The sequence below is a fragment of the Symphalangus syndactylus genome, chromosome 24 (assembly GCF_028878055.3).
Source record: "Symphalangus syndactylus isolate Jambi chromosome 24, NHGRI_mSymSyn1-v2.1_pri, whole genome shotgun sequence".
In the NCBI taxonomy this organism is placed as follows: domain Eukaryota; kingdom Metazoa; phylum Chordata; class Mammalia; order Primates; family Hylobatidae; genus Symphalangus; species Symphalangus syndactylus.
The window spans coordinates 21,916,681-21,942,280 of NC_072446.2; the positions used below are offsets into that span (position 1 = coordinate 21,916,681).

The following is a 25,600-nucleotide window of genomic DNA, read 5'->3' on the forward strand; positions in this document are numbered from 1 at the left end:
CCTTCCAGCAGTCTCCGCGGGAGGTTCTTTCCGAATTCCCCTTTTACTCTTGTGATCACTGAGGCCCAGAGCCTGAGTGGCACAGCTGGGATTTGAGCCCAGGTCCACCTTCTTTGTTGCCAAGCTTTCCTATGTACAGCACATGTGGGGCTGTGGGGTGGGGGATATATGGGAGGAGGAGGCTTGTGGAGGCTGCATAGCTCTGCCAGGAGGTGCAGTAGTAGATGCTGCGCAGATGTGGCTCGGTAGAGGAAGTTTTTCCAGGCAGAGGCCCCCAAGTGAGCAGAGGTGTAGCGAGGTGGACTTGGCCCCTGGGGGAAAGAGATGTTGGAACGTGGGGGTCCCATCGTGCAGGAAGATGAGGGCCTGGGTGGACTGGAGCTTTTCCGTAGGTTTTGTCTGGGCAATGGGGTCCCTGGAATCCTTGGATTGACACCACCCTGGCAAAGGAGCAAAGTATGAAACTGTAGCAGCAGAGATTTAGGTTAGATATGAAGGAGAACTTTCCAGCTGCCCGTGCTGGAAGATGCTGACCTATATTCCCAAGGGATAGGGTGGCATTTTCCCAATCTAGAGATGGTTTGGAAAAAAGAGAAGATGGCCAGGGCTCGGGGTTGGCCCCATTGCAGGGCGGGTCGGAGACGGGGCAATGGATCGGGGCGGAAGCAGCCCTTGACGCCAGCAGTCTGGCTTCATGTGAATTGGGCTTTTCCGCCCCCTGCTCAAAGCCCTCCCATGGCTCCCAGTCACCCTCGCCCCATTGTAAGGCCAAGCCCCTCCTTGGGGCTACCAATGCCCCTTGGGACCTGAGCCCTGCTGGCCTCTCTGACCTCATGTTTAGCCCACTGAGCTCCTTGCTGTTTCTGGATGACACCAAGTCCCCTCATGCATCCTGGCCTTTGCCCAGGCTGTTCCCTCAGCCTCAGACCCCCTTCCCCTTCACCCCACCTCAGCCTTCCTCCTCAGCTCTTGGGCGCCTCTTCATGGCTGGGTCAGATTCCCCCTGGGGACCCCCATCACTCCAGCACGGACTCTGTATCGTAACTGTTTGGCGGTAGGTGGGCCTCCCTGCTGGGCCGGAGCCCTTGAGGATGGGGGGACTTGGCCTGCCTTGCAGAGTTCACCTGTGTTAGGTGCTCAGGGAGGGCTGGAGGAGGGGAGAGGAGTAGCTGGGGGGTGAGAGGGCTGTGTTCAGGAGGTGCCGTCCCCTTGCTCTGGGAGGCAGCATTGCCCGGCACTAAGGACCTGAGCACAGAGTGCAGAGTACAGACACCTGGGTTCGAATTCCGTTCCCATCACTGTCCCCCATTAGGTCCCCTAACCTCATGGGACCTCAGCTTGCTGGCCTGTGAGCTGGGCACAGTACCAGCCCCCACAACTCTGGGCCATTGTGAGGTCTGTAGGTGGTGGTGGAAGGTGGCTGGCCTGCGGACAGCACTTGCTGGATGGTGGTGCCAGGCTGACTCTCCTGTCCTCTCCTTGCAGGTGACCGCCATGTCAGTGAGGTTGCGGTTTCTGTCCCCCGGGGACACAGGGGCCGTGGGGATCGTGGGCCGGAGCGCCTCCTTCGCGGGCTTCAGCAGTGCCCAGAGCCGGAGGATCGCGTAAGTTCCGCCCGTGTCCTGTGTTGGGGTGCAGGGGCGGGGCTTGTTGATGGGCTGGGGAAGGGCAGGGACATCCTCCTCCTGTTGCCAGAGACCCAAAGTCTCTCTCTCAGGCTGGCTTGCAGAGAGAGAGAGAGAGAGAGACAGAAAGAGAGAGAGAGATTGAGATTGAGAGAGAGAGAGAGTTTCTTGGTGTTGGGATAAACCTATCATTTCCTTGAGACCTGAATACTTATCATTTCAAAATCTCCAGAAGTTGATCTGCCTGAGCTTAGCAGGTCCACTTGGCAGATAAAAAATCTGAGGCTCTGGCTGGGCACAGTGACTCACGCCTATAATCCCAGCATTTTGGGAGGCCGAGGCAGGAGGATCACTTGAGCCCAGGAACTCAAGACCAGCCTGGGCAACATAGCACAACCCAATCTCTACAAAAATTTTTTTGAAAAACCAAAAAGTGGGGCTGGACGTGGTGGCTCATGCCAGTAATCCCAGCACTTTGGGAGTCCGAGGCGGGTGGATCACTTGAGGTCAGAAGTTTGATACCACCCTGGCCAACATGGTGAAGCCCCATTTCTACTAAAAATGCAAAAATTAGTTGGATGTGGTGGCACATGCCTGTAATCCCAGCTACTTGGAAAGCTGAGGTGGGAGGATTACTTGAACCTGGGAGGCGGAGGTTGCAGTGAACCGAGATCACAATCCAGCCTGGGTGACAGAGCAAGATGCCATCTTGAAAAAACCCCCAAAAACACCAAAAAAGAAAAACCAAAAAACCAGAGGCTCAGACAGGTGGAGCCACTGGCCCAAGGTCACACAGCAAAACTGGCCTAGGGTTGGATCTCCTAAGGGCGGGGTTGGGAAGGAATGGTCTTCCTGTCTGAAAGACTAGGCAATGGGGCCACCTCTTCTGGCTCTGTGACCTGGGGCAAGTGACCTCACCTCTCCAGCCTGTCTTCATCTGAACAATGGGAATTGTGGGTGCGCCCTGCTCACGGGGCTGTCGGGAAGGAACCACGAGGGAGGCAGGGCCAGCAGCCAGTGCAGCTGGTGCTGTGGGGGGTTATCAGATGAGGGAGCAGGCTTGGCACAGATGGGCCTGGGGGGCAGCATTGACCCTGTGGCCGAGTTCCCGGGGGGTGCTGGCCGGGCCAGGCCCTGCCTGCTGCCCCATCCTGTGTCTCCGCCGGCTTTAGGTACTAAGTCCCTGGGAGGAAAGTTGTTTCTGCTCCCAGAGGCCACAGCCCGATGAGCTCAGGCCTGCTGCCCACTAGCTCCAGGGCCTCATGCCAGGCACTGTGCAAGCCCCCAGGGAACCATTTACGATCGGGCAGGCCTGGGGACTGGGGCAGTTTTCCGACATCCTGAGGGGGCCAGACCTCTGTCTGTCTGAGCCAATGGGGTGGACAAGTGGGGGTCCCCAGCCAGAGCAGAGTGCAGAACCCAGTAGGTCAGTGAGTCAATCAACAACCAAATCCCACCATGCTCTTCCCCGACTTGAAACCCTGCAAAGATTCCCATCCTACTTAGAATAAACCCAGTGCCCTCCTGGCTAGAGGCCCCTGGGACCTGGCCCCAGCAGCCTGCCTCCCTCCCCTCCCAGCCTCAGGGCCTCAGCACATGCTTGCCCTCCCCCTGCAGCTCCTACCCCACTCCTCCACCTCCAGTTCCTGCTGAATCACCTGCAGGCATTGGCTTCCCGCTAGGTCCTGGGGGAGGACCCCCGAGCTCCAGACCAGCCCAGGTCCCTCCTGTGTGTGCTCTTTCCCAGGGGCATTTGCTGCTGGGATAGGACCCCACCTCCACCCCCCTGAGGTCAGCCCTCCCAGCTCACTAACCTTTCCCTGGGGGCTCCCTTCCCGTGGGTGCGGGTGCCAGGACCCCAGGGTTAAGATCCTGGAGTGTCCCAGCTGGAAGCACCTTAGGAATCCCTGTTCACGCAGCAGATATTCATGGAGCACCTACTCTGGCCCTGTCCTGGGCTCTGGGGACAGACCCAGGTCCCACTGTCCTGCGAGTTGATGGCAGCAAACAACAAGCCAATGATAATTGAGACAGATCCAGCCGGTGGCAGCGCTGGGAGGGAACCGAACCGGGGGTGGGGGAGGGCAGCCAGGGTCTCCTGGGAGAGCCTGACGAGACAGGGGCATGGGGAGTGGAGGCAGGAAGGGACAGAAGAAGTGGATCTGTGCATGTGCAGATGGGGGTGGGCCGGGAAGCCTTCGGCGGTGGGAGGCAGCAGCGAGTGCAGATGTCCTGGGTGGGAATGAGCTTTAAGGGACAGAAAGCAGGTGTGCGGCTGGCATGCGTGACAGCAGTCAGGGAGGGAGGAGGACCCTGTGGGTCCTCATGGGCTGCAGTGAGGCCTTGAGACACATTCTCAGTGGAGGGGAGCCTGGGAAGGGTTTAAGCTAAAGCCCTAAGACGAGAAGGAATTTGACCAAGCCTCCAGAGCAGTTAGTGCTCAGTGCCCCAATCCAAGCCTCAGAGAGCAGAAAGTGTGGGTGCAGCCAGAGAAAGGCACACAGCAGGCACTCCATAAGTGCTGCAAAGAGGGGGTTAAGTATAAACCGGCCAGGAAATGATGCTGTTTCTCGACTTAACCATTTCTGAGCTGCCTCTTCCTGGGTTTTATCGGAGACCCCCACTTTCTTGTTGGGGTCTGTAATCAAGGCTGGGAAGGTCAGCTGTGCGGGTTACCTGGCCAGGGGGCCATCCAGCCCAGGTGACCCTCTCCAAGCTGTGTGCCCTGGAGTGGGGCTGGTCCATTGAAGCACTGTAGGGACCCGTGTGTGGTCTGGAAGGAGGGGTAGGGTCTGCAGACCCTGTACCCAAGGGTGGCTTCATGAGCGTGCAGCCTGTGCTCTGTACTTTGAACGCTCTGCTGTTGTGCTCTAGAAATTTTTGTGGGTATCATTCTGTCGCCCAGGTTGTAGTGCAGTGGTGCAATCTTGATTCATTGCAGCGTTGACCTCCTTGGTTCAAGTGATCCTCCCACCCCAGCCTCCCCCATTTTTTTTTTTTTTTTTGAGACAGTTTCTCTCTGTCGCCCAGGCTGGAGTGCAATGGCACGATCTTGGCTCACTGCAACCTCCGCCTCCCAGGTTCAAGTGATTCTCCTGCCTCAGCCTCCTGAGTAGCTGGGATTACAGGCACGTGCCACTACACCCGGCTAATTTTTGTTTGTTTGTTTGTTTTCTTTTGAGACAGAGTCTTGCTCTGTTGTCCAGGCTGGAGTGCAGTGGCATGATCTCGGCTCACTGCAACCTCCGCCTCCTGGGTTCAAGCAATTCTCCTGTCTCAGCCTCCTGAGTAGCTGGGATTACAGGTGCGAACCACCATGCCAGTTAATTTTTATTTTTTATTTTTTATTTTTAGTAGAGACAGGGTTTCACCATATTGGTCAGGCTGGTCTTGAACTCCTGACCTCAGGTGATCCACCTGCCTCGGCCTTCCAAAATGCTGGGATTACAGGCGTGAGCCACCACGCCTGGCCTAATTTTTGTATTTTTAGCAGAGACTACGTTTCACCATGTTGGCCAGGCTGGTCTCGAACTCCTGACCTCAGGTGATCTGCCCACCTCGGCCTCTCAAAGTGCTGGGATTACAGGTGTGAGCCACTGTGCCCGGCACCAAATATAAATTCTTAATAGAATTTTTTTGTTGTTGTTTTTTGAGACAGTCTTGCTGTGTCATCCAGGTGTGCAGTGGTGCAATCTAGGCTCACTGCAACCACCACCTTCCAGGTTCAAGCAATTCTCCTGCCTCAGCCTCCTGAGTAGCTGGGACTACAGGCATGGGCCACCACACTGGATAATTTTTTTTTTTTTTTTGAGACGGACTTTTGCTCTTGTTGCCCAGGCTGGAGTGCAATGGCGCAATCTCAGCTCACTGCAACCTCCACTTCCTGGGTTCAAGTGATTCTCCTGCCTCAGCCTCCCGAGTAGCTGGGATCACAGGCATGTGCCACCATGCCCAGCTAATTTTGTATTTTTAGTAGAGACAGGGTTTCACCATGTTGGCCAGGCTGGTCTAGAACTCCTGACTTCAGGTGATCCACCCACCTCAGCCTCCCAAAGTGCTGGGATTACAGACGTGAGCCACCACGCCCGGCCCAAAATTCTTCAGAAATTTTGAACAAAGAGCCTTGCATTTTTATTTCGCACTAGACCCCACAAATTTCACAACCGGCCCCGCCTGCAGCTCTCCTCCTGCCAGGCCTGTGGGGGCCTCTGAATGTCCCGCATCCATGGGACATGTCCCCTCAGGCCCTCGAGGGGAGCTCTGCCCGGAGAGTGCCCCCATGGTAGGCCCCTGCCTCTCGTTGGCCCCTTCCTGGATTCCTGGGATCAGCTCTTTGGGAGGAAGGAGGACAGAGGTGATCCATCCCCTTGACACCAGGGCTCGCTGGCCATCAGCAAGGGTCCCACAGTGTCCAAGCCCTAGTCTAGGAAAGACAGCCCTGATGGCTCTAAGTATCTCGGACCCCTCCTGTCCCCGACCTGATTGTCAGGGATTCCAGAGGATGCTGGGCCTGGGCTGGTTCAGAGGGTCCCTGTGCTGGTTCAGAGGGTCCCTGGGCTGGTTCAGAGGTCCCTGGGCAGCCCCCACCTGGCCTCGGCCTCTGTGGCCCCCTCGTGTGAGGGCAAGGAAGAAGCTGCCCACACCGATGAGGAAGTGGTGCATCTATTTTTAACTTCCTGTCTCCGTCGAGCTCCCTGGGGTCTGAACCCTTGGAGCCAGGGCTGGAGCCTGATTGGGTTTCAGGCCCCACCTTCTGGCCTTGTTCCCTGGTAACCCGAGCAGGCCGAAGCGCAGCCGCACTGTCAAGGCAAACAACCTGGCAGGAGGGCAGGGCTCTGCATGGAGAGGGTGGGCTGATGCCCCCTCTGTTCCCATCCCCACCTTGACCCCTACTCTGGCACCTTGAAACCCCTTTCGCTGTAGACAGGGCTTTTTACTCCACAGTCGGCTGGCTCACTTGGGGAAGTAACCTAGTGGGGAAATTTTATACTAAGGTGTGAATGATTGACATAATAAGGCCATTTCCCAAGAGCTGGACCTGGGGGGTGGGAGGATAGATGAGAGGATAAACAGAGAGGATGAAGGAGGAGAGGGCCAGGCCCTGATACTGTCCTATTCTGCCCCAGTTGACAGGCATGGTTGCCCTTCCCCCTTTCCTGCCCCTCCTCAGCCAGGTCTCCCTCCCCCAGGCAGTCAGGCAGGTATTCTCTGAGCCAGAAGCCACTGGGACATCCTCCTCAGGTTGGGAATTCCTCTGTTGGAATGGCTAAGAAGTGTGGCTGGGAAAACGAAATAGCAGCCATTAAGTTTGAAGGAGAGGAGGCCGGAGAAAGAGGCGGCTCATATCCAGCCCTGCCTATGATGCTGTCAAGCACACAGACTCTGGAGCCAGAGGCGAGTGATGCAAGTTCAGTTTCCTGGACTGTACCAGGGGGGCTGACCTCAAAGACTGTGTCAGGAGGAATGAGTCCATACATGTAAAGCACAAAGAGCAGGCCAGGTGGGCGTGGTGGCTCATGCCTGCAATCCCAGCACTTTGGGAGGCCAAGGCAGGCGGATCACTGGAGCTCAGGAATTCAAGACCAGCCTGGGCAACATGGTGAAACCCTGTCTCCACCAAAACTAAAAAAAATTAGCCGAGTGTAATTGTGCACTCCTGTGGTCCCAGCTACTCAGGAGGCTGAGGTGGGAGGATCACGTGAGCCCAGGAGGCGGAGGCTGCAGTGAGCTGAGATCACGCTACTGCATTCCAGCCTGGGAGACAGAGCAAGACCTTGTCTCAATTAAAAAAAAAAAAAACAAAAGTGCTGAGAGCAGAGCTTGAACTTGGCAAGTGCCGAGTGCATGCCTGTCATCATTACCGAGTGGCCAGTACCGCCAGGCACCTGGGTAAATGGTTGGCTCACGTCCTTGTTGCATGGAGTCTTCACCTGAAGCCTGTGCAGTCAGTCCTATAATTGTCCTGCCTGGAGGCTGGGGGCAGGTGCAGGACTTGAGCCCAGCTGTGTCTGCCTCCAGAGCCTGCACTTGCAACAGCCGAGTACCAAGGCCTCTGCCAACCACATCAGGCAGAAGGACTGCTGTAGCAACCTCACGTGAGGGCTGGGGCCGGCGGGTTGCACGTGCCCGTCTGGAAGCTTGTCTGGCATGCCAGGGGCTGTTTAATATTTACTGAGTCCTCCCAGACCTGGTGAAACATCCGGCCCCAGAGGCTCTCCCTGCCCCGGCTTCTGTGACACCTGGGCCAGACATGCAGCCTGATTTGGCCATCTGGAGGCTGCACACGCATCACCCTCTCCGGGTGGGCGGGCTCTCAGAGTGGCCACTGAGCCTGTCCTGTTGAACCTCAGACAAGGAGCACTGGGCTCAGAGCTTTCCCGGGAGCAGGTGCATCCAGGTACGGCTGCAGCAGCGAGGGTATAAGGTCCCCAGGTGGATGGAAGCGGGGCTGGGCCAAGGGTGCACACCTGTTGGGGGCTGGAGGCGGGAGCTGGGAGTGAGCCGACTCCTGCAGCCCCACCTCCAAGCTCCTGCTCCACTGCCTGCTGCCCACCTGCCAGGGTCCCTAACCTCTCAGAAACCTGCCTTTCCCCGAGGCTGCAGCCCTGACCGTCTCTGCTAGCCTCGAGATGGCAAACTTGCGGAGGGCCCGGTTCAAGAGGTGGGTGATGGGGCCTCAGGGAGGGCAAGGGGAAGAGGGAGCACAGCCCCTGTGGGCTTTGGAAAGCATCACTTAACATTAAATATATACAAATGGCCGGGTGTGGTGGCTCATGCCTGCAATCCCAGTACTTTGGGAGGCCAAGGCAGGCAGATCACCTGAGGTCAGGAGTTCAAGACCAGCCTGGCCAACACGGTGAAGCCCTGTCTCTACTAAAAAAATAAAAATTACTGGACGTGATAGCAGATGCCTGTAATCCTGGCTACTGGGTAGGCTGAGGCAGGAGAATCACTTGAACCTGGGAGGTGGAGGCTGCAGTGAGCAGAGATCGTGCTGCTGCACTCCAGCCTGTCGACAGAGTGAAATTTCATCTCAAAAAAATCCAAAATAATAATAATATAATACCTGTCTCCTAGTGGTGGTTGTGAAAGTCGAGATATTTCTATAAAGCCCTTAGCCAGCTCCTGGCGGCAGCAGGTGCCCGCAGTTACTTAGGCTCATGTGTTCTCATTAGGCTCCTGAGGCCCTTGGGCTTGTGGTGTCAGCTATTCAGCAGCCCAGTAGCCCTGGCCTGAGCTTAGTCTCTCTGCTCTACGGAGACATTACTTGTCATTGTAAATGTGTTGGAAGCTGGACTTTCTCTGGGAGCTGCCCTTCTCCTCCTCTCACACATCCTGGGTCCCCAAAGCTAGACAGGCCCTGGGTCCAGGCCCCTCTGCAGACTCCCACTTCTGCCTGGGTCAAACCTTGCTCCTTGCTGTTCACTCCCAGAGCATACCAGGTCCCACTCTCCATCCTTGCTCCCTCTGTCCCCAGCTAGGAACACCCAGGGGTGCACTCACTGTCCCGCTCTGCCTGCAGGGGCCAGGATCTCTGTTCTCTAATCCCCTTGGGATGCTGTATTTTCCCCCATTCAGCTGAGCTTAATATTTACCAAGCACCTAATATTTTCTTTCTCTCTCTCTGTTTTTATTTTTATTTTTTAGGCGGAGTTTCGCTCTTGCTGCCCAGGCTGGAGTGCAGTGGCACAATCTCGGCTCACTGCAACCTCTGCCTCCCAGGTTCAAGTGATTCTCCTGCCTCAGCCTCCTGATAGCTGGGATTACAGGTGTCCACCACCACGTCCGGCTAATTCTTTGTTTAGTAGAGACGGGGTTTCACCAGGTTGGCCAGGCTGGTCTCGAACTCCTAACCTCAGTTGATCCACCCGCCTTGGCCTCCCAAAGTGCTAGGATTACAGGCATGAGCCACAGTGCCCAGCCTGCACCTAACGTTTTCTAAGCTGTGAGCCAGGGGAAAGATATAGATAGGGTGTGATGATTCTAACAATAGCTTTCATGTAAAAGGTCTCCTTTGTGCCACATTTTGGGCCTTGCATCTAATAGAATTCTCAGCACCACCTCTGATGTATTATGTGGTCCCATTTTACCGATGAAAAGACAGAGGTTTGGGTAGTGTGTTAGTGTAGAGGTGAAGTTGCTTTGATAAAAGGACCCCCAAAATGCAGGTGCTTAAGATTGGTTATTCCTCTCTCTCTCTCTGCAGTCCAGAGCCAATGGGTGGATGAGGGCATGTGTGTGCTGGGAGGTCTGCTTCACAAGGCTATTCAGGGCCTGTTCCTTCTCTCTTGTTGCTAAGCCAGCTTTTGGGGGTGGGTTGAAGCTGCTTCCAGCATACACTTATTCCCGCCCCTGGGAAGAGGAGGAGTTGGAAGAGAAGGGCCAGTAGTCCCCTGTAAGAACTGATGCCGAGCCAGGCACGGTGGCTCACACCTGTAATCCCAGTACTTTGGGAGGCTGAGGCAGGTGGATCATTTGAGGTCAGGAGTTTGAGACCAGCCTGGACAACATGGTGAAACCCTGTCTCTACTAAAAATACAAAAATTATCCAGGTATGGTGGTGTGTGCCTGTAATCTCAGCTACTTGGGAAGCTGAGGCAGGAGAATCGCTTGAACCTAGGAGGTGGAGGTTGCAGTGAGCCGAGATTGTGCCATTGCACTCCAGGCTGGGTGACAGTGAGACTCCATTTCAAAAAAAAAAAAAAAAAAAAAAGAACTGATGCCAAAGTTAGTTCTAAGAGTCATTTCCACCATGTCTCTTTTGTGAGAATGTTGTCATTAAGTGATACCTGGTGCCAGGCACCTGGCCGATGGCTTTAGAGGGCTAAGAATGGAATTCAACACATCTGTTGGTGAGGAAAGGCTGCATCAGCCCGCCTGGTCCTCAAGCCTCATGGATAAGTTATGGGATCCTGAGAAGAGGCTTAGATGCCAGGGAAACCAACTCTGTGCTGTGGTGAGGGTGCCCTGGCCTCATACTCCTGTAATCAGTCTTGAGATGCTGCTACATCTGTAAAGGTTGAGGGACCCAGCTGTCACCACTGAAAGGCAGTTTTTAGGATCATCCAGTCCACACTCCCAACTCCAGCTGGCTTAGGCTAAAAAAGAGAGCCAGTTGGCTCATGTAACTGCAAATTCCACGGGTAGGTTCAGCTTTAGATATAGCTGGATCCAGGAACTCACTGTCATGGAGATTTGGTCTGTTTGTTCCTCTCTGTATTGGCCCCAGTTTCCCTACATGGTAGCAAAAGGAGGAGGCAGGAAGTCCCAGGTATATATATGTTCCCCAGGTTAGCAATGCCAGGGGAAAAAACACTTTTCCCTTCTGTGAATTCTGAACTCCTGGCTGGCTACTGGCCAGGCTTGATCCCCATACTTCTTGGCCCAGGGGAGCAGAATATGTTGACTAACTCAGGCCTGGAATGTGGATTTGCCAAAGAATCCCGTGTGCACGTGTGCATGTGCAAATGTGTGTGTGCATGTTGATTGGTCAGGCTACCTTTCCCCCAAACCACAAGTATAAAAAACAGAGCTGGGGAGGCGCCCCAGAGGAAAATTGAGGTGCTACTACTAGGGGGAGGGGATGGATGCTGGGCAGGTAAAGCCAACAGATGCCACCCCAAGGGTAAAGCACAGGACTATGACTTGGCCTCCCACATGGCTTTGCCTGCACAGGCAGAGCGTGCTGATCAGAGAGCATTGGCATTTGGGCTGCTTGACTGTATTTCTTGCTGTAAGTTCATTTCTGATACCAGATTTTTATTCCCGTTCTTTTTTTTTTTTTTTTTTTTTGTCAAGCTGTTCTTTATTTCTGGGAGAGGGCAAGGGAGGGGGCTCAGTCTTTCCTGACAGTGGCTTTCCTCATGGCAGCCAGGACATTGCTTGGCTCCTCCTGCTTCCTCTTGGCGCAGATGTGTGTCCCCAGGCTTTCCTTGATGAACTTGAGGGCCTGTTTGTCCTTGGAGACCTTCAGTAACTCCATAGCGTGCTGCTTGTATAGGGTGCAGCCACACACCTCCCGGATCGTGTCCTGCACAAACTCAGTGTATTTGGTCAGACGCCCACTGCAGCGGCTGTGCCTGGGCTTGCTCACGTTCTTGGTCACCTTGTGGCCCTTGTGGGGCCCACGGCCATAGGGTAGCGCAGAGCCATGGCTGCTGCTCTCCAGTGGCAGCTGTGGTGGAAGAGCTTTATTACTCTTCTTTTAATCCCCAAATCCAGGCTCCTTATTTTTATTTATTTTTTAAGACAGAGTCTCACTCTGTCACCCAGATTGGCGTGCAGTGGTGCAATCTCAGCTCACTGAAACCTCCACCTCCCGGGTTCAAGCGATTCTTGTGCCTCAGCCTCCGGAGTAAGTGGGATTACAGGCATGTACCACCACATCCGGCTAATTTTTGTATTTTTAGTAGAGACAGGGTTTCGCCATGTTGGCCAGACTGGTCTTGAAACCCTGATCTCAGGTGATCCACCCACCTCAGCTTCCCAAAGTGCTGGGATTGCAAGCGTGAGCCATCGCACCTGGCCCAGGATCCTTATTTTACAGATGAGAAAGCAGAGACCCAGAGAGGCTCCATAACTTTCTGGAGACAACACTGCTTGATGGTGATGGGGGTGGGACTGAGCTGGGTCTCCTGACTCCCTGTGGCTCTGGTCACTATTTCCAAAGTGCCTGCCCCTGGGGAGGGCTTTGTCAGGGCCCTTCTCTGACTTCTCTTCCCCTCCAACCCTTCTCACAGAAAGTCCATCAACAGGAACTCCGTGAGATCGCGAATGCCTGCAAAATCCTCCAAGATGTACGGCACGCTGCGGAAGGGATCGGTCTGTGCAGACCCCAAGCCCCAGCAGGTGAAGAAGATCTTCGAAGCATTGAAAAGAGGCCTCAAGTAAGGCTGGGCTGTGTGCTGCCTTTAAGAAGTGCATTCTTCTACCTCGCCTCCTCTCTGTCTCTTCCTGGGGAAGCATGGGTGGGTCTTGTCTACAAGAGGTGACAGGTTAAGTTCCTGGTCATTCGTTTAGTCAGCAAGTATGTCAGGGTGCAGTCGCATGCTCAGCCCAGTTCTTGGGCACTGGGAACCTGGCAGTGACTAAGGCAGGAGGACTCTGATCTTGTGGAGCACGCAGTGCAGAGGAGCAGATTCAACGCAATCAATCAAGAAGCAATGCAATCAATCATGGAACTTCCACCTGTGCTGAGTGCAATGAAGAAAGGTAACAGAGAGACGGTGCGTCGAGGGCCTTGGCAGACAGGTAACAGTGTGGGCAAAGGCCCCACAGTAGGAGCCTGCACTGTGAGCTCACACACGCAAGAGGTCAGGGCGGTGGGTGTTTGAGTGAAGGACAGACTTGCTCAGAAACCAACTGATGAGCTGGGCCGAGGCCTGCACAAGAAGAATGAGTCACTCCACAAATTTTTTTTTTTTTTTTTTTTGAGATGGAGTCTTGCTCTGTTGCCCAGGCTCAAGTGCAGTGGCGCAATCTCGGCTCACTGCAACCTCTGCCTCTGGGGTTCAAGCAATTCTCCTGCCTCAGCCTCCCAACTAGCTGGGACTACAGGTACGCACCACCACACCTGGCTAATACTTTTTTTTTTTTTTTGAGACGGAGTTTTGCTCTTGTTGCCCAGGCTGGAGTGCAATGGTGTGATCTCAGCTCACTGCAACCTCCGCCTCCTGGGTTCAAGCGTGAGCCACCCCACCTGGCATAGCCTCCTTATTTTACAGATGAGAAAGCAGAGGCTGAGAGTAGCTCCTGCCTCAGCCTACTGAGTAGCTGGGATTACAGGCGCCTGCCACCACGCCTGGCTAATTTTTTGTATTTTTAGTAGAGATAGGGTTTCACCATGTTGGCCAGGCTGGTCTTGAACTCCTGACCTCAGGTGATCCGTCCATCTCGGCCTCCCAGAGTGCTGAGATTACAGGTGTGAGCCACCGCGCCCAGCCAATATTTTGTATTTTTAGCAAAGACAGGGTTTCGCCATGTTGGCCAGGCTGGTCTTGAACTCCTGACTCAAGTGATCTGCCTGCCTTGGCCTCCCAAAGTGCTGGGATTACAGACATAAGCCACTGTGCCCAGCCCACAAATATTTATTGAGGCTTACAGAGTGCCAGGCCAGGGGACAGAAGTAAACTAAACACACAAAATCCCTAGCCCCCATGGAGCTGACTCCTAGTGGGGGAGAGACAGACAATACACAATACAGAAAAGAAAAGTACAGAGAATATCAGATAGTGGTAAGGGCCACAGAGGAAAATAGGCCAGGGTAAGAAGGTGGAGGCAGGGAGGGTTTATTTTAAATTGGGCAATTGGAAGGAAGGTCTTGCTAAGGAGATGACATTGGAGCACACGCCTGAAGGGGTGGAGTGAGCCATGCAGATAATGGGAAAGGAACATTCCAGGCCAGGGTAGCCACATACACAAAGGCCCTGGGGTGCAGCAAGGAGGCCAGCATGGCTAGAGCCAAAGGAAAGAGGATGAGGTCACAGGGCAATGGGGACCAGATGACAGGGGTCCTTGTGGGCCAAAGAGTGGTTTCTGGAGTGATTTTCCCCAGATATAGTGGTACTTAGACCCTAAATTCTCTCCTACTTATGCCTTTTTTTTTTTTTTTTTTTTTTTGAGACTCAGTCTCACTCTGTCACCCAGGCTGGAGTGCAGTGGCACGATCTCAGCTCACCGCAACCTCTGCCTCCTGGGTTCAAGCTATTCTCCTGCCTCAGCCTTCCGAGGAGCTGGGACTACAGGCATCTGCCACCACGCCCGGCTAATTTTTTTTTTGTATTTTTAGTAGAACGGGGTTTCACCATATTGTTCAGGATGGTCTTGAACTCCTGACCTTGTGATCCACCTGCCTCGGCTTCCCAAAGTGCTGGGATTACAGGTGTGAGCCACCACGCCCGGCCCCTAAATCTCTTATTTATAGACGGGGCACCCCAAAGAGGAACCAGAGTCAAGTAAAAGTTGAAACCAGGCCGGGCGCGGTGGGCCTGTAATCTTAGCACTTTGGGAGGTGGAGGCAGGCAGATCATGAATTCAGGAGTTTGAGACCAGTATGGCCAACATGGTGAAACCCCGTCTCTACTAAAAATACAAAATTAGCCGAGTGTGGTGGGCATGCCTGTAATCCCAGCTACTCGGGAGGCTGAGGCAGGAGAATCACTTGAACCCGGGAGGTGGGGGTTGTGGTGAGCCAAGATCGTGTCATTGCACTCCAGCCTAGGAGACGTAGCAAGAGTCAAAAAAACAAAAACGTGAAACCACCTTACCACCGTAGAATGAAATGGTTTTCAAAATAGACATCCTTGGCTGTGCACAGTGGTGGCCACCCTGTAATCCCAGCACTTTGGGAGGCCGAGGCAGGCAGATTCCTTGAGGCTAGGAGTTCAAGACCAGCATAGCAATGTGGCAAAACTCGGTAGAGGTGGAGGCTGCAGCGAGCTGGGATTGTGCAGAATGGGAGCTGGGATGTGCATGGAGGGTAGAGCACGTTTCTGAAGGACAGATTCTGTGTCCTTTAAGGACCACATGTTTGAGACTTGTCTGGGGCCAAGGCAGCCCCTTCCCAGAGAGCTCAACACCTCAGTGAGTAGCAGTCTGGCAGAAGCTGTCTTTTCCACATTTGAGGTGGTGTCAGTAGAGCCCAGAGAGGGTGAGTGACTTTCCTGGGGTGACTCAGCAAATCCAGCAAGATGGGACTCCCTGCCTTGGCCCCCAAATCTAGATTCCCCCCACCTTTTCTTTTTGGAATGGAGTCTCGCTCTGTTGCCCAGGTGGGGTGCAGTGGCGCAATCTTGGCTCACTGCAAACTCTGCCTCCCGGGCTCAATCCATTCTCCTGCTTCAGCCTCCCAAGTAGCTGGGACTACAGGTCCGGGACCACGCCCGGCTAAGTTTTTGTATTTTTAGGAGAGATGGGGTTTCACTGTGTTAGCCAGGATGGTCTCGATCACCTGACCTTGTGATCCGCCCACCTCGGCCTCCCAAAGTGCTAGGATTACAGGCGTGAGCCACCATGCCTGGCCTAGACCCTTGACCTTGAGGGAGGTGTGCCATGATGACCTCCCCATGAGCTGGGCCCCAGCTTGGGAAGCGGTATAACATGGGGATGAAGATTTTGGGCTCAGAAGGCCACTGTGTGGTTTCAGACCTGGGTTCAGCCTCTTCTCTGCTGTGTGACCAGGGCTGGGGTACTTGCTGCCTTCAAGGGTTGGTTTGTCTATCTTTAAAATACATATACTAGGTTGGGCGTGGTAGCTCACGCCTGAAATCCCAGCACTTTCGGAGGCCAAGGCAGACGGATCACCTGAGGTCAAGGAGTTCAAGACCAGCCTGGCCAATGTGGTGAAACCCCGTCTCTACTAAAAATTCAAAAATCAGCCAGGTGTGGTGGCACACACCTGTAGTCCCAGCTGCTCAAGAGGCTGAGATATAAGAATCACTTGAACCCAGGAGGTAGAGGTTGCAGTGAGCTGTGATCACACCACTGCACTCCAGCCTGGGTGAGAGAGGGGGACCTTGTCTCAAACAATAAGTAAAGGAAGAAAGAAAGAAAAAATGCATATAATAACAGTAGAACCTACTTGTGGGCCTGGTGGGGGAATTAACTAGGAACTTCCCGGTAACCAGTTTGGCGTGGTGCTGGGCACACAGCCCCCAGTGTGAAGGGGCCGGGCTTCCTACCTGCCTCTGAGCCCCGCTGAGTCCCGTGTCTGCTCTCCACGTGGGGACATTGTTGGGGACATTGTCCATTTGGCCTGTTTCCTTTCCCTTTCTTGTTCCTCTTCCATTTGAAACTCTTCCTCGCTTTCCTTGCAGGGAGTATCTGTGTGTGCAGCAGGCTGAGCTGGACCACCTGTCTGGACGCCACAAGGACACCAGGAGGAATTCCAGGCTGGTGAGACCCCTCCCTGCCTGCTTCCCACCCAGATAGCCTTGGCCAGGAGTAAAAGAATGAACCCTGCGTTCCCCCTAGCCTATGTCACGGTGTGACTCTTTCTCAAAACTAGAGGTTTATGGAATAGCCTCTTCATGTTGCGCTGAGTTAACTTCACTTTGGCACTTACAGCAGTTCACACGTTTTAGGCCCATGTCACACTCTCTCTCGGTTCTAGAAGTAATGCTAAGGTGGGCAGTGTGTAGAGGTGCATTTCTTTTAGGTGGTCCTATTTTATAGACCTTGGCCATCAGGTGACCTGGACTTGGGATGGCTTCTGTAATGCCAGGAAAGTGGGTCAGTTTTCACATCTTGGGTATGTCACAGTGGCTCCTGCTGCTGTCCTTGATGAAGCCTGCGTGTTCCTTCAATGCCCAGCTGACAGGCAGCATTTCCTGCTATCATCAGGGCAGCATCTTTTTTTTTTTTTTTTGAGACAGGATTTCCCTTTGTTGTCCAGGATGGAGTGCAGTGGCACAATCCCGGCTCACTGCAACCTTCACCTCCTGGGCTCAAGTGATCCTTTTACCTCAGCCTCCCAAGTAACTGAGACTACAGGTGTGCACCACCATGTCCAGCTAATTTTTTAAATTTTTTGTAGATACAGGGTCTCATCATGTTGCCTAGGCTGGTCTTGAACTCCTGGGCTCCAGTAATCCTCCTGTGTCGGCCTCCCAAAGTGCTGGGATTATAGGTGTGAGGCACTGTGCCAGCCAAGGCAGTGTCTTTAAGGCTGGCCCTGGGCCCTGTGTTGCCCAAGGCTCACCTGCTCTGGTTTTTTGCCTTTCCTTTAGCGGAGACAGACTTAGCAAAACACACACACACACACACACACACACACACACACACACACACACTCACAAATAGCATGCCCCATTAAATTTGTTTTGTTTTGTTTTGAGATGAAGTCTCACTCTGTTGCCCAGGCTGGAGTGCAGTGGCATGATATCGGCTCGCTGCAACCTCTGCCTCCTAGATTCAAGCAATTCTCCTGCCTCAGCCTCCTGAGTAGCTGGGATTACAGGCACTCGCCACCACGCCCAGTTGTTTTTCGCATTTTTAGTAGAGACAAGGTTTCACCACGTTGGCCAGGCTGGTCTCAAACTACCTGACCTCAAGTGATTCGCCTGCCTCGGCCTCCCAAAGTGCTGGGATTACAGGCATGAGCCACTGTGCCCGGCCTTCCATTAAATTGGTTTTTCAGACAAATCACAAATATGTTTAGGTATAAGTATATCCCATGTAATCTTTGGGACATACTTATGCTAAAATAATTGTTCCCTGTTTATTGGAAATTTTAATTAGGTGTCCTGTATTTTATCTGGTGACACTGCTAGGATCCCATTGCTCAGGGACTTCATCCTTTCAGCAGGAGGATCTTCCTTTCATCTGGGAAGTCTCTCCGCTGCTGCCTTGCGAAAACCCCACATATCCTTAATGAATTAGATTTGGAAACAAAAGCAAGGAGGCCTTGCTGCTGTGGGATTCTCCTCCCAGCCAGTGTTTCCCAGAATCCCTCCTCCAAAGCACCAACCTGCAGAGCAGGCCACCAGCTTGACTGAGGGACTGGGAAAGCGAGAAGGGGAGATGAGTTTTTCTACTAAAATAGCATCCAGTGGCTCAGCACAGTGGCTCACGCCTGTAATCTTAGCACTTTGGGAGGCTGAGGCGGGTGGATCACTTGAGATCAGGAGTTTGAGACCAGCCTGGCCAACATGGTGAAACCCCATCTGTACTAAAAATACAAAAATTAGCCACGCATGGTGGTGGGTGCCTGTAGTCCCAGCTACTCGGGAGGCTGAGGCAGGAGAATAGCTTGAACCCAGGAGGCTGAGGATGCAGTGAGGTGAGATCATACCACTGCACACCAGCCTGGACGATAGAGCCAGACTCTGTTTCAATGAATGAATGAATGAATGAATGAGTGGAATAAGCAAGCAAGCAAACGGCCGTCTCTGTATTCTGGCTCCAGCAGAGAGGGCCTCGGGGTGGGCAGGGTGGGAGAGGCAAGGGCCCAGCCTCATGCGTGTGCCAGGGACTTGGGGAGGCAAAAGCCTGCCAAGCTCAGCATGCCTCACCCTTGGTGGGCGGTTGGGCGGGTGACCAGCAGCAGATGGTGGGAGGAGGTGCTGCCAAGATCTCACCCAGCTCCAGCATCCGCCCCTCTTCTCACACGGGTGCAGTGAGTCTCACCCCGTGGACTTCGTTTCCCATTCTTTCCGTTCTAGAAGTAACTCTAAAGTAGGCAAGAGTATAAATACTTGTATGTTTTAGCTGCTCCCATGTCATAGATGGGCACACTGAGGCCAGGGCACAGTGACCGCACTGGAGCCACACAGCAAGATGCCCATGTCGAGTCCTGCTCCCATGACACTGCTGGTTCTCATTGAAACAAGATGTTGGTTTTCGAGACGTTGCTGGGTAGTCACTCTTCTTTTCAAAGGCTTGAGATCTTTCCTCTTTATTTCTTTTTTTCTTTTCTTTTTCTTCTCTTTTTCTTTTCTTTTTTTCAGGATGGAGTCTTGCTCTGTCACCCAGGCTGGAGTGCAGTGTCACGATCTCCATTCACTGCAACCTCTGCCTCCCAGGTTCAAGTGATTCTCCTGCCTCAGCCTCCTGAGTAGCTAGGATTACAGGCGCACACAATCATGCCAGGATAATTTTTGTATTTTTTATTTAGTAGAGAGGGGGTTTCACCATGTTGGCCAGGCTGGTCTCGAACTCCTGAACTCAGGTGATCCACTCACCTCAGCCTCCCAAAATGCTAGGATTATATGCATGAGCCACCGTGCCCATCCTAGTTCTTTATTTCTTAAATGGAGTTTTAATTGTTTCTTAATTTTAAAAAGATTTTATTTATTTATTCTTAAAGCAACAAGGTCTTACTCTGTCACCCAGGGTGAAGTGCAGTGGTACGATCATAGCTCTCCGTAACCTTGAACTCCTGGGCTCAAGCAATTCTCCTACTTCAGCCTCTCAAGTAGCTGGGACTACAGGTGTGTGCCACCATGGCCAGCTAATTTTTAAATTTTTTGTAGAGATAGGGTCTTGCTATGTCGCCCAGACTGGTCTTGAATGCCTGGGCTCAAGTGATCCTCCTGCCTTGGCCTCCCAAAGTGCTAGGATTACAGGTGCGAGCCACTTCACCTGGCTTAAATGGAATTTTTATTTCATTATCGCATATGTACAATTCCACATAAATACATACATGGGACTTTTTGGGGTTGAATCCTTCTTTCTCTCGATTGACACCCTCCTCTATTCGTCTTCTGTGTCCCACCCTGTTTAACCCTTAAGAACAATCTTGTATTGATCTTTCCATATTTTTCTCTCTGGTCACATAATCATGTAACTGTGTTTAGCAGTTGTGAGTTAAAATTGTCTTACGAAAATGAAATGTCAATTTACATACTCTCCTATAGCTTACTTTTCCTCCCGGGTGGATCTCCAGCCTCATGGTAACCCCTCCAGACTCAGACATAGTGACTCTAATCTCCACTGGAAATTAACAGCCAGTGAAAATTAGAGTCACTATATTTTAAAATTAGAGTCACTTAAAAAACAAGAGTTTTTTAAACATTTGTTTAAATAAATGTTTCTTGGCCACACTTGTTCATGTACACATTGTCTGTGGCTGCTTTCCCACTATGATGGCAGAGTTGCTTAGTTAGGACAAAACTTTGACCCTGACGAATTTAACCCCACAGGCAGGTACAGCACTTCTCATGTCTTAGGCCCACTTCACACTCTCTTTCTTGGTTCTAGAAGTAACTCTAACATAGGCAAAGGTGTGTATGTTTTAGATGGTCCTACCTTTTTTTTTTTTTTCTTTGAGATGGAGTCTTGCTCTGTCACCCAGGCTGGAGTACAGTGGCACGGTCTTGGATCACTGCAACCTCCACCTCTGAGGTTCAAGTGATTCTCCTGCCTCAAGTCTGGCAAGTGGCTGGGATTACAGGCATGCACCACCACGCCCAGCTAGTTTTTATATTTTTAGTAGAGATGGGGTTTCGCCACATTGGCCAGGCTGGACTTAAACTCCTGATCTCAAGTGATCTGACCACCTCAGCCTCCCAAAGTGCTGGGATTACAGGCGTGAGCCACTGCGCCTGGCCAGGATGGTCCTACTTTATAGATCTTGGCATGGGGCGCCCTGGCCTTTCAAGCCTGAAATATTTACTTTCTGACCCTTTATAAACCTGTAGAAAGGTTTGCCTGCCCTGACGGTATATTATTTGTCTTGGTCGCACCCTGGCCCCTGGAATGGATAGACTTAGGAATTCACCATTAAGGCTTGAACTTCTGGGCCGGGCGCGGTGGCTCACGCCTGTAATCCCAGCACTTTGGGAGGCCGAGGCGGGTGGATCACGAGGTCAGGAGATTGAGACCATCCTGGCTAACACAGTGAAACCCCGTCTCTACTAAAAATACAAAAAAATTAGCCGGACGTGGTGGCGGGCGCCTGTAGTCCCAGCTACTCGGGAGGCTGAGGCAGGAGAATGGCATGAACCCCGGGGGGCGGAGCCTGCAGTGAGCTGAGATCGCGCCACTGCACTCCAGCCTGGGCGACAGCGAGACTCTGTCTCAAAAAAAAAAAAAAAAAAAAAAAGGCTTGAACTTCTGTGCCATGTGCCCCTCCCGCCTCCATCCCCCACGTTCTTTTGGTCATGGCTGAGGCCATTCCTTCAATCCCAATGGTTCCCATTTTGTCAAGTGCCTACTGTGTCCTTTTTTCTCCCTATGAGGTAGGCGCTTCTCCTACCCTACTTTACATAGGAGGAAATGGAGGCCTGGAGAGGTTGAATGACTTGCCTGGGACACACAGCTGGGAAATAGAAGAGCCAGACCTAGAACTGCCTCATCCAACGTGCATGTGTTTAATCAGTGCTGTCCTTGGCGTGGACAGCAGTCTGCCGTTGGCAGAGGAAGGAGTGGGGGTGGCTGTAGACATGGCTTTCTGTCCTCTGACTCTGAGCTCAGGCGCCTCCAGCATAGAGCCTCATAGGCCTTGGAGGAACATGTGGGACTCTGACAGCTTCTTCCGCCCTCCTTTCCTCCCCCACAGGCTTTCTATTACGACCTGGACAAGGTGAGTCTGCATACGGTGAGTGAGGTGGGCTGGGCCCGGCTGGATGAGAATGACTGTGCCTCACTGCATCCTTCTGGCTGAACGATGGGCAGAATACCTGGATTTCCTCCCCATTTTAGGAATGGGAAGGCTGAGGCTCTGCGATGAGCCTTCATCTGGGATGGTGAGGGGCCGGCCCAGCACTAAGCCCCATTCTCTGAGTTAGGACCTGCAGGAGGGTGGCAGGGGCAAGCGGGACTGGTGGGTGGCCCAGGCGACTTTGCAAACATCTTCCCTTTTTCCGGGAGAAGCAAACGCGCTGTGTGGAAAGGCACATTCGGAAGATGGAGTTTCACATCAGCAAGGTCAGCCGGCTCGTGGATGTTGCAGGGTGGGGCGGGGCAGTGCCAGCTTGCTGGGCCTCAGCTAGGTTAGCAGGAGCCAGGGAGGTGCCCTCGCAGCAGGGGTCAGGGCCTCTGGGTATGGGGCAGCTGCAGGAGGCTATGGATGAGCAGGGGCCTCGGGCCAGTTGAAGGACAGCAGGGGCTCAGCCCCGAGGTGGGACTCACTGAGGACCGTGTGGGCTCTTTCTTCAGTTTATGCAGAAAGACCTCATGGTCAGTCTTAGATGGCTGGGAAGGTTGAGCCCTCCCAGCCCATTGTACAGATGGAGAAGCAGAGGTCCAGAGATGAACATGGGTTCGCCCAAGGTCACATAGCAGATCCTTAAGCTTTAGAGTCTGCAAACGGTTTCACGATCTTGCTTTATTCCCCGCACTGCCCAGTGGGTGGCAGGTTATCACAAACTCACCTCCCGTTTCATTGTTGAAAAACCAGGCAGAGGAGGTGAAGGGACAGATTCCCTTGTCCCTTTCACTCATTTTTGCTGTGCACACTGTGTGCCAGTCGCTGCCAGGAGCTGGGTATGCAGCAGGTGAGGCAGGGGTGGCAGGTGAAGCAGGGGTGGCAGGTGAGGCAGAGGTGGTCCCTGCCTGTGGGGGTTCCTGTTCTACTAGGGCCAGGGGTGACTGCTTTGAATGGGACTGGACAGGTAGTGACTGTCACCATGGGCTGCGCTAGCGGGGTGCTTAGCTCAGGGAGGGCCTCTCCCAGAGGGGAGAAGTCAACAGGCAGGTGTGGGGCCGCCCCTCCGCGTGGGCAGCGCCACCAGCTCGTGTGCCCACCACAGGTGGACGAGCTGTACGAGGACTACTGCATCCAGTGCCGCCTGCGCGATGGCGCCTCCAGCATGCAGCGGGCCTTTGCCGGGTGCCCCCCGAGCCGCGCAGCCCGAGAGAGCCTGCAGGAGCTGGGCCGCAGCCTGCACGAGTGCGCCGAGGTGGGCCGGGCCAAGCTGGGCTGGGCAGCAGGGGCAGCGAGAGCTGGGCCGGGCAGTGGGGACATTGACAGCTGGGCCAGCGGGGGCTGGAGGAGGTGTTCTGGGCCCCAAGGAGGCGTCGCTCTGCCTGTGGCCTCTGTCTGGCTGCAGGGACAGTTAGAGGCCCCCGTGGCCTAGCCCCAGGCAGCCAGCTGAGCCACCTCCGGGGCTTTGCAGGACATGTGGCTCATCGAGGGGGCCCTGGAGGTTCACCTGGGCGAGTTCCACATCAGGATGAAAGGTAACAGGGCTGAGAGGGGGTGGGCAGAGGCCTTCCTGGAGGCCCTGAGACTTGTGCTGAGGGGCGTGGGAATTGGCCAGAATCCCAGGGGTCTGAGCCGAGTCCTGGCTTTTGCATCCATGTGACATGTGACCTCTGGCAAGTCCCACCCCTCTCTGAGCCTGGTGTGAGGGCCCAGCACCCTCTGTCCATTTTCCATCATGATGGTGTACCTCCCCCCAATCCTCACCCCGCTGAAACTGAAAACCTATACTTGGGGAACCCCAGAGAGGACCTGTGGTTCCAGGTCAGGGAGAGTGGAAGGCGGAGGGGAGACTGGCCATGTCTGTGTTCCAGGCTTGGTGGGCTACGCACGCCTCTGTCCCGGAGACCACTATGAGGTACGGCCACCCTCCGGGGTCAATCCTCAGGGCTCCCTGCCAGGTCTTTGGGGGATGGGAGCTGCTGGGAACCAGGGTTGCAGCTGGGGCTCTGTCTGGCAGGGAGGGCCCTGGGCGGGCAGCAAAGGGACACCCACCTGGGCTGACACGGCCCCTCTTGGGCTGGTTCACAGGTGCTCATGCGTCTGGGCCGCCAGCGTTGGAAGCTCAAGGGTCGGATCGAGTCAGATGACAGCCAGACCTGGGACGAAGAGGAGAAGGCCTTCATGCCCACGCTGCACGAGAACCTGGACATCAAGGTGAGGGTGGGGCCCAGGGGCAGGGCTGGGGTGCCTGGGTGCTCGGCTCAGACACCACCCTCCAGCCCCCACCCCCAGGTGACGGAATTGCGGGGCCTGGGCTCGCTGGCTGTGGGCGCAGTGACGTGTGACATTGCCGACTTCTTCACGACGCGGCCGCAGGTCATCGTGGTGGACATCACGGAGTTGGGTACCATCAAGTTGCAGCTGGAGGTGCAGTGGAAGTGAGTCCCGCCCAGCCTGGGGAGAGCGGAGGCCTGGCGGGCTGCCCCTGGTGGCCTGGCCACACTCTGGCCCTAGGTTCCTGCACCAGCCTCTGCCGAGAGTGTCCTTGCCCTCATGGGTCCTCATCTGTCCCTCACTCCTGCCCCTCAGTCAGGTCGAGGCCTAGACCTTCTCTGCAGCCCCTGCCTGCCTTTCAGGTTTTGCGTCCCTTCTTGCTTCTGAACCCCTGGCTATTAAAGCCCCAGGGAAGGTTGGGGGGACACTTTCCGGGGCCTCCTGGGCTTGGCTTCTTGGAGGAGGCTCACCTCTCCACGAAGGCCCTCCTTGCTGCTCCCACCCACTCATTCCTGGCCGACCCTGGCTAGCCCCCAGGCCCAGGGCTGAGCGGTCACCTGCATCCCCCTCTTGGCTGCAGAGCCATGAAGCCCATGTCCATGCGATCACCCCCTAGACTGTATACCCTGAGCGTGGAGGGCTCCAGAGCTCTCTGTTCTAAGGAAGCCTTGCATTTGCAGGGCATTCCCTTCCTCCTCCTCAGCGCAGGGGCAGCAGAAGGGAGAGCTGAGGACCCTCTTCTGCTCTGTGCTTGCTCTGGCCAGTCGGGGCTGGTCTCTCTCTTCTCCCCCTAGGGTGGGTGTCTGAGCTGGGGGTCACAGAGCTGCTGCCCTCTCCCTCGTGAGCTGGGTGAATTCTGGTGAGCGGCCACCTGCACCTTCAGGGTCCTCACCTGTCTGGTAGGGCTGAGAATACCTCTTGCCCAGGGGCCCCTGAAGCGTACAGGGTGGTGGGCACCTCAGTGCCATCCAAGCCTAGGACCTAGGGTGCCTGCGGGTCTGCAGACACCCTGGGCAGAGAAGCAGGCACTTGCAGAGCCTCTGAGCTGTAGGCCTTCTGGTCAGGCCAGGCCCAGGTGCCATGAGCCAGGCATTTGTGCAAATAATTGTAAGCAAGTTTCTTCGAGGCAGGAGGGTCTATGGGGACCTACCTGCTCCGAGTGCAAGGCTGGACACAGGCCAGGCTGAGCATCACGGGCCAGGCTGAGCATCACTCGCCTCGCTGCTCCCATGCGCTCGCCTGGATTCCCATCCTTCCCTGTGCATGTTCCACACGGGTTCTTCCGTAAGGGCACCCCTTTTACAGACGAGGGGTCTGAACCGAGTGTTCCCTGTTCATCGGCTGAGCTTCTCAAAGGGGCCTCTAACTGGGGGTGTCCAGTTGTTACTGGTGGAGGGTCTGGATAATGAGTTGTTCAAGTCCTTGGCGTTTTGAACAAAGACTTGAACAAAACGCAGAAAAGGAGCAGGGGAATGAAACGCAGGAATGAAGCAGCAGGGCTTTATTAAAGCAAGAAAGCAGGTTGGGCGCAGTAGCTCACACCTATAATCCCAGCACTTTGGGAGGCCTAAGTGGGCAGATCACCTGAGGTCAGGAGTTCGAGACCAGCCTGGCCAAA

At 54.3% G+C, this 25,600-nt stretch overlaps 1 protein-coding gene and 1 pseudogene across 1 annotated transcript in view; one reads left to right on the forward strand and one right to left on the reverse strand.

The window, feature by feature from the left end:
• RIPOR3 (RIPOR family member 3) overlaps window positions 1–25,600 on the forward strand; it is a 104,851-nt gene that overhangs the window by 58,758 nt on the left and 20,493 nt on the right. The window contains exons 2-11 of the mRNA XM_055266785.2: window positions 1,486–1,604; window positions 12,365–12,511; window positions 16,439–16,517; window positions 21,622–21,645; window positions 21,936–21,989; window positions 22,814–22,963; window positions 23,180–23,243; window positions 23,580–23,623; window positions 23,797–23,922; window positions 24,001–24,146. Of these exons, the coding sequence (XP_055122760.2) occupies window positions 1,486–1,604; window positions 12,365–12,511; window positions 16,439–16,517; window positions 21,622–21,645; window positions 21,936–21,989; window positions 22,814–22,963; window positions 23,180–23,243; window positions 23,580–23,623; window positions 23,797–23,922; window positions 24,001–24,146 (953 nt within the window). The remainder of the gene's footprint in view (window positions 1–1,485; window positions 1,605–12,364; window positions 12,512–16,438; window positions 16,518–21,621; window positions 21,646–21,935; window positions 21,990–22,813; window positions 22,964–23,179; window positions 23,244–23,579; window positions 23,624–23,796; window positions 23,923–24,000; window positions 24,147–25,600) is intronic.
• Window positions 11,461–11,805, reverse strand: LOC129474914 (large ribosomal subunit protein eL36-like; annotated as a pseudogene).